This window comes from Neoarius graeffei, chromosome 2 (genome assembly GCF_027579695.1).
Source record: "Neoarius graeffei isolate fNeoGra1 chromosome 2, fNeoGra1.pri, whole genome shotgun sequence".
NCBI classification, from domain to species: Eukaryota; Metazoa; Chordata; class Actinopteri; order Siluriformes; family Ariidae; genus Neoarius; species Neoarius graeffei.
Genome location: NC_083570.1, coordinates 89,293,432 through 89,301,943, shown reverse-complemented (window position 1 = coordinate 89,301,943; position 8,512 = coordinate 89,293,432). Strand labels below are relative to the sequence as shown.

General features: G+C 38.3%; 2 protein-coding genes across 2 annotated transcripts; both read left to right on the top strand.

The window, feature by feature from the left end:
• Positions 1–964: 964 nt before the first annotated feature.
• Positions 965–3,444, top strand: LOC132874306 (protocadherin alpha-7-like; the record flags this gene model as incomplete). Its single annotated transcript, XM_060910385.1, has 1 exon — positions 965–3,444. A coding segment is annotated over exon 1 (2,406 nt), but the record flags the coding sequence as incomplete, so codon positions are not given.
• A 2,098-nt stretch (positions 3,445–5,542) lies between these two features.
• On the top strand, positions 5,543–8,051 carry LOC132870162 (protocadherin alpha-7-like). The gene is made up of 2 exons (XM_060903736.1): positions 5,543–7,982; positions 8,047–8,051. The coding sequence occupies exons 1-2, from the start codon at positions 5,558–5,560 to the stop codon at positions 8,049–8,051; spliced, it is 2,430 nt and encodes an 809-aa protein (XP_060759719.1). The 5' UTR covers positions 5,543–5,557.
• Positions 8,052–8,512: the final 461 nt, after the last annotated feature.

The following is an 8,512-nucleotide window of genomic DNA, read 5'->3' as shown; positions in this document are numbered from 1 at the left end:
ACTTGCACGGTATATTAAAAAAAAAAGTGTGTTGATCCAACGTCTCTGATTTCCTGCATTACCTGTGCAAAGCCTTACACCCTCGGAAAGCTCTCAAGCTTATCGCAATAAATGTCCTCATATCGAAAATCAGCATTACAATATAAAGGGTTAGCATTTAAACTAACAAAAATACTGATAAATAATGTTATGGCTCTTACAAGCATCTTAAATGAAGAAGGTGATCATCTGTTGCTACAGAGAAACGACTATGTGTGGAGTTTGCTTCAGCTGAGTACGTACTCTGATTCTCCGAGACGGCTTTTTGTTCAATCCCTTTTTGTTCTGTCTGGCCTCGCACTATTACATCTTTTAGTCATGCAGTGATCTCAATGGATGATTAATTAATATACAACTAATGCCGCCACAGCCACCAACATTATTATTATTATTATTATTATTATTATTATTATTATTATTATTGCATGTTAGAAATAAAAAAAATATATACATAAAAAGTTCTACAATTACACGCCACTGATTTTTGTAAAACAAAATTATATCAGTGTATATCAGTCGAGTGATGGTTGAACACCACTTTTTATGTCCAAGAATGTTTCTCGTTTGAAATAAGGGCCATCGACCTATAAATATGCATTACACTACTTTGGAGTTTTAAGAGCTTTAGCATGTCGGATATTTGATATTCCAAATCTTACAACGCCCCATTTTACAAACTCAAAACTAAAAACTAGTGCGGATCCTTTGCCCGCTAATTATTCGGTTAATTATTGTGAAAAACCGTTTACATTTTACAGATTAATAAAACAAACTGGCCCAGTTACCAGATGGGGTCAGTATTACATAGAGACAGAGAGTCGTGATTCCCACCCACTGCTGTATGTACATGTTTTGTTCTAGTTCTCGGGAGATGCGGGATTGACTGGCACGGAGCTGCTTTATTTTACTGAAATGAAGTCAATTTTGTTAATACCACGAAGAATGGATTATAAAGGGTGAATGTTTTTCTTTTGTTAACTAATTTAAAATTATATTTTTATGACAAAGCTGTTTAAGGAATCATATAGGATGGATAAAGGCACACAATGGCGTATAAGGCAGTACTGCTGGATTACGCTACTGCTGTGCTTCGGGAAGCAGGTTTATGGTCAGATAAGGTACTCCATTCCAGAGGAGGTAAACGACGGAACAGTTGTGGGGAACATTGCGAAGGATTTGGATCTGGATGTAAGTAAACTGGTCGACAGACACTTCCGTATCGTTTCTGGACCTAAGGACGGTCTTTTCCAAGTAAACCAGAACAATGGCGTCTTGCACGTTTATAAAAAAATCGACAGAGAGGAGGTATGTGACAGCAGCAATCCCTGTGTATTTAACCTCAAAATCGCAGTAGACAGCCCACTGGAGATTCATTATGTGGTAGTAGACATTACGGACATAAATGACAACGCACCTAGATTTCCAGATAAGCAACAAAGACTAGAAATCGCTGAGAGCACAATACCAGGTGCGCGTTTTCAACTACCAAGTGCGCGCGATCCAGACCTTGGCATCCATTCTGTGCGTTCTTACAAATTAAGCAAAAACGAGCATTTCGATTTGGAAATAAAAGATAGGGACGACGAAAAGGTCCCATTCCTGGTTTTACAGAAAGCATTAGATAGGGAGCGTAAAGCTGAGCATGAACTGACACTGACGGCAGTGGATGGTGGAAATCCACCAAGATCTGGAACTTTAAACGTCACCGTCACTGTTCTCGATAACAATGACAATCGTCCAGTGTTCAGTCAAGAGGTTTACACGGTACATTTACAGGAAAACGTCCCGATAGGTACCATTTTGTTAAAAGTGAACGCAACAGATCAAGACGATGGCACAAACGGAGAGGTAAGATACTCTCTTGGTAGCAACTTAAACCGTAAACTTTATGATGTCTTTGATTTGGATACAGTATCGGGTGAAATACGCGTAAAAGGAGAAATAGACTTTGAAAGCACTGATGTGCACAGATTAGATGTTTTGGCCTCTGATAAAGGCACACCTCCGATGACTGTCAATTGCAGGGTCACTGTAAAAATTTTAGATGTGAATGATAACGCACCTGAAATAGAAGTTACATCACTGTCTAATGTAGTGCCTGAAGATTCCAAACCGGGAACTGTTATTTCATTAATCAGTGTTTTGGACAAAGATTCTGGTGTGAACGGGAAAGTTGTATGTTCCTTGACGTCAAATATAGACCTACCTTTTGAACTCAAACCTTCCGTGCAGGAAAATATGTATTCTTTAATTACAAACTCGTATTTGGACAGAGAGGAGATTTCCATTTATAACATTGCTTTAACAGCCACAGACCTTGGTCAACCTTCTCTAACTGTACAAAAGATTCTAAATGTGCAGGTGTCCGATGTGAATGATAACAGTCCAGAGTTTTCTCAAAATCCTATCGAATTATATGTAATTGAAAATAACACTCCCGGTGCTTCTATATTTTCTGTAACTGCGTCGGATAAGGACATGAATGAAAATGCAGTAATCTCATACAGCATTCTTAGAGGAGGCGGTGCAAAGAACAACATGCCTACGTTTCTAAGTATCAATTCTGAAACTGGAGTTATTCACGCGCTCAAAAGTTTTGATTTTGAAACAACCAAAACGTTCCAGTTCCACGTGCTCGCTACAGATTCTGGAACTCCGTCACTAAGCAGCAACGTCACAGTGAACGTGTTCATTCTGGATCAGAACGACAACGTTCCAGTGATCTTATATCCAGTCAGCGCTAACGGTTCTGCTGAAGGTGTGGAGGAGATTCCCCGCAATGCCAACGCAGGACATTTGGTGACTAAAGTGAGAGCCTATGACGCGGATATAGGATACAACGGCTGGTTATTATTTTCACTGCAGGAAGTGAGTGACCACAGTCTCTTTGGTTTGGACCGCTATACAGGACAGATAAGGACCCTTCGCTCATTCACAGAAACAGATGAGGCTGAACATAAACTGGTCATACTGGTCAAAGACAATGGGAACGTTTCACTTTCAGCATCAGCGACTGTGATCATTAAACTTGTTGAACCCAAAGAACCTTTTGCTGCGTCCGATGTTAAAAACACAGTGAAGGAAGAGGAAGAAACTAACGTTACATTTTATTTGATCATTACATTGGGCTCGGTTTCATTTCTTTTTATTGTCAGTATCATCGTGCTTATTGTAATGCAGTGCTCCAAATCTACAGACTATTCCTCCAAATATTTACAAGATACAAATTACGACGGCACACTGTGTCACAGCATCCAGTACAGATCCGGAGATAAACGCTACATGTTAGTTGGACCCAGAACAAGTATTGGTTCTACAATAGTTCCAGGCAGTCATGGGAATACCTTAGTTGTACCAGATCGCAGGAGGAGAACTTCTGGTGAGGTAAGAGGCGAGTCAATTATCTTTTTTTTTTTTGATCAAGGTCTTTTTTATTTTTCAAATATAACAAACAAAGAAAATACAATTCACGAGACAATCAAATCTAGTTCCTGTCCATACAAATAAACCTCCCAATGCCCCCCACCCACATGTACTGGACCCCAAGCAAATTTCAATACATCCAGACATCGACACATACACAAACTAGGTAAATAAAAAGTCAATTATCTTTAATCTTTACTGTGTTCTAAAAGAACAACATTATTATTATTATTATTATTATTATTATTATTATTATTATTATTATTATTATTATTATACAACTCTGAAAAAAAAGTTAAGAGACCACTGCAAAATTATCAGTTTCTCAGGGTTTACTATTTATAGGTATGTAGAACATGAACATTTTTGTTTTATTCCATAAGTTACTGACAACATTTCCTCCAAATTCCACATACAGTAAAAAATATTGTCACTTAGAGCTTTTATTTGCAGAAAATGACAACTGGTCAAAATAGCAAAAAAAAAAAAATATTTAGTCTTTTCTGACCTTGAATAATGCAGAGAAATCAAGCTCAAATTCAATTGTAAACAACACATTGCTCATGTTTAAACTGAAGATGAGTTCAGAAATCAATATTTTGTGCAATAACTCTGACATTTACTCAAAGTTTTTCATACGTCTTGGCATGCTCTCCACCAGTCTTTCATTTTGCTCTTGGGTAAATTTATTCCATTCCTGGTGTAAAAATTCAATCAGCTCAGCTTTGTTTGATGCTGAAAAAGTTAACACTGGCTAAAACAGAAAGTTGTCAGCATGAAGTTTTTCAGCAGTTTGTGTTACAGTAGCTCTTCTGTGGGATGGGACCGTATGGGCTAACCATCATGTTCCATGCGAATCAGTGAACCTTCAACACCCATGACCCTGTCTCTGGTTCACTGGTTGTCCTTCCTTGGACCACTTTTGATTGGTACTAACCGCTGCACACTGGGAATAGCCCACAAGATGTGCCATTTTGGAGATGCTCAGACCCAGTCATCTAGCCATCACAATTTGGCCCTTGTCAGAGTCATTCAGATGCTTATGCTTGCCCATTTTTCCTGCTTCCAACACATCAACTTTGAGAACTGACTGTTCTCTTGCTGCCTAATATATCCCACCCCTTGACAGGTGTCATTGTAACAACGTAACCAATGAAATTCACTTTATCTGTCAGTGATTTTTTTTTTAATTTTATGATTTGTGTGTGTGTGTGTGGGGGTGTTTACACATACAGAAAGAGAGAGAGAGAGAGAGAGAGAGAGAGAGCATCATATACGGCACGTGTCATCAAATGCATCGACTATCAGACTATTCAAAGCCTTTGCTGTTTATATGTTCGTCGAAATCTTATAGAATAGATTTCTGTCTGTCTTTTTCATTCCATAATGAACGAACTCCAGCATCTGTCATGGCCACCGATTATCGCAGATATAAAGAGACAACAGGCAGCACGTCCAGAAGATTTTATTCTTATTTAATGCTTTTCATAATAAACCAGATCTGATTTAATTCCTGAGCACTAAGTTTCACGAATATGATGTTAAAATAGTCTTTAACAATTAGTCTTTAATAAGTCATTAAAATACAATTTATCACCTTTATGCTATTTACATTCATAAAAATGGTAATAATGATAGTAATAGTATAGTTATACAAATTACTGGCCTCATATTAAACTATAAATATGAACTGCACTGCTTTAACGTTTTGCCATAAGGTGTCACATATCTTAATGGTTCTTCACCAATGTCAGGTTATAAAACTGTTGGTGGTGTTTTACCTGGCAGTTATTTAATTCTTTATGGAAACATGCATTTTAATGTATCTGACTGATAAAACCATACGGGGTCAGTGTTACATAAGGACAGAAAGGAGATATGAAGCCCTGCCCACTGCCGTGTTTTGCGCAAGTCCGTTTTTCTCCTTTATCCAAGAAGACACCAGTTTGACGAACACAAGAGCTGCTTTGTATAAAAGAATGTCACTCTTATTAATCTTGGAAATGTCGGATCATAAAGAATTCATGTATATGGCTTGTAATTGAACAGAAACATCACATTGTTGCAGCCAAATATATTTATAGAGACATCCAGGATGGATAAAGGCAAACAAAGGCGAAGATGGGAGTACTGCTGGATTGCTATAGGTTTCACTTTGCTGATCTGTTTCGAGAGGAAGGTTTCTGCTCAGATAAAATACCTTATTCCAGAGGAAGTGAAAGAGGGCTCGGACGTGGGAAATATTGCGAAGGATTTGAGTCTTGATATCAGCACTTTAGTGGACAGACGGTTTCGTATCGTTTCTGGAACAAACGGTGCTTTTTTCCAGGTAAATCAGAACAATGGTGTCCTATCTGTTCTTAAGAAAATCGACAGAGAGGAGGTATGTGATGGTGTTGTTTCATGCACCCTGAATTTAAAAATCGCCGTGGACAATCCGCTAGAGATTCATTATGTTGTTGTAGAAATCACTGATGTTAATGATCATAGCCCACGGTTTCCCGAGAAAGAGCAGCATTTTGAAATTGCTGAAACCACTTTAACTGGGGCTCGCTTCGAGCTCCAAAGCGCCCGTGATCCAGACATCGGCACTAATTCTATTCGCACATATGCTTTATCAAAAAATAACTACTTTGACTTAGAAATGAGGGATAATATAGAGGAAGAGAAAACCCCCGTTCTGGTATTACGCAAGACTTTAGATAGAGAGCAAAATGGAAAACATAGCTTAGTTTTGACCGCAGTAGATGGAGGAACTCCTCCAAAATCAGGTACATTAAACATTACTGTTATTGTCCTTGATAACAATGACAACCGTCCAATATGCAGTAAAGATGTTTATTATGTTACACTGAGAGAAAATACACCTGTAGGCACATCTGTTGTACGTGTCAATGCGACGGATTTAGATGAGGGCTTAAATGGCGATGTAATGTACAGCTTTGGTAAGACTACTCGACGAAAAGTGCATGACACATTTACCCTGGATGGTATCACCGGTGAAATAGAAATTAAAGAGCCCATTGACTTTGAAGAACATGACGTACATAGACTAAACATACAGGCCTCCGATAAAGGGCAGCCGCCAATGACAACCGACTGTAGAGTGATTATAAAGATTATTGATGAAAACGACAATTATCCAGAGATAGATGTGACATCACTCTCTAACGTGGTACCTGAAGATTCACAGCCTGGCACCGTTGTTTCTTTAATTAGTGTCACGGATAAAGACATGGGTGTTAATGGTAAAGTTGTTTGTAGTATCTCCAGTGATGTACCTTTTGAGCTAAAACCATCCGTTCAGAATAACATGTACTCGTTAGTTACTAAACAACGTTTAGACCGAGAACTTGTTTCACAATATGACATCGTCATAAAAGCCACTGATTTAGGTCAGCCTCCACTGTCCACATTTAAAACTTTGACTGTTCAAGTTTCAGATGTTAATGATAATATTCCAGAATTTGCCCAAAATCCTCTTGAACTGTACTTGATAGAAAATAATGTTCCTGGTGCTTCAGTATTCTCTGTCAGCGCGTCTGATAGAGATCTGAATGAAAATGCTGCGATTTCTTACCAAATTGTTAGAAACACAGACCAAGTAGGAACAGGTATTTCACAGAGTCGTACAATAAAGAACAATATGGCAACATTCTTAAATGTCAACCCTGAAACAGGAATTATTAGCGCACTAAAGAGTTTTGATTTTGAAACAACCAAAACGTTCCAGTTCCACGTGCTCGCTACAGATTCTGGAACTCCGTCTCTAAGCAGCAACGTCACAGTGAACGTGTTCATTCTGGATCAGAACGACAATGCTCCAGTGATCTTATATCCAGTCAGCGCTAACGGTTCTGCTGAAGGTGTGGAGGAGATTCCCCGCAATGCCAACGCAGGACATTTGGTGACTAAAGTGAGAGCCTATGATGCGGATATAGGATACAACGGCTGGTTATTATTTTCACTGCAGGAAGTGAGTGACCACAGTCTCTTTGGTTTGGACCGCTATACAGGACAGATAAGGACCCTTCGCTCATTCACAGAAACAGATGAGGCTGAACATAAACTGGTCATACTGGTCAAAGACAATGGGAACATTTCACTTTCAGCATCAGCGACTGTGATCATTAAACTTGTGGAGCCCAAAGAGGCTTTTGCTGCATCTGATGTTAAAAACGCAGTAAAAGAAGAGGAAAGTAATAACATTACATTTTATTTGATCATTACCTTGGGCTCAGTTTCTTTTCTTTTCATCATCAGCATCATTGTGCTGATTGTAATGCAGTGCTCCAAATCTACAGATGATTCCTCCAAATATTTACAAGATACAGCATATGATGGGACACTGTGTCACAGCATCCAGTACAGATCCGGAGATAAACGTTACATGTTAGTTGGACCCAGAACAAGTATCGGTTCTGATATACATCCAGTCAGTAATCGGAATACCCTACTGATACCAGATCGTAGGAGCGGACCTTCTAATGCGGTAAGACTTAAATCACATTTAACCTGCTGTACATTATATTTATTAATACTAAAACTGCTCTGTGTCTGTTCTGTTTATATTTATCTGATCAGCTTAAAATTTCAATATTGTCTGACAGTATTAATACTAAATGAATGGGATACAACATAAACCTAATATTGCAAAAGGTTTGATGTATCTTATGGAAGCAATGGCATAGAAGGCTAGCAATCTAAAAAACAATCCACTGTAGAAACATAGAGAATTCATTTAATTGGGTGCGATCTTTCCTATTAATGGGTAAAAATATAGATTAAACGTTCAAGGTTTTATGGAATCTCTTCTACAAAAGTATCACATTTAAATGTCACAAGTAGTCAAACTTGCACAGTTCTACACAAATTTCCACAGAAACTGTTTCAGCAGCACTTTGCTTTCATAATGGTTTGTTTGTTCATTTGTTTGTTTGTTTGTTTTTCCCCTTGTGACTGGGTTTGTAGTCTGTCTGAATATTCTGGGAAATGGAGTTTGTATTGAGGCACAATAATTCTTCACCTAAAGCTCTGTCCTTAATGATGA

Excerpts from the sequence above, each read along its gene's own strand:
- LOC132870162 (XM_060903736.1), top strand. The coding sequence starts at position 5,558 with ATGGATAAAGGCAAACAAAGGCGAAGATGGGAGTACTGCTGGATTGCT.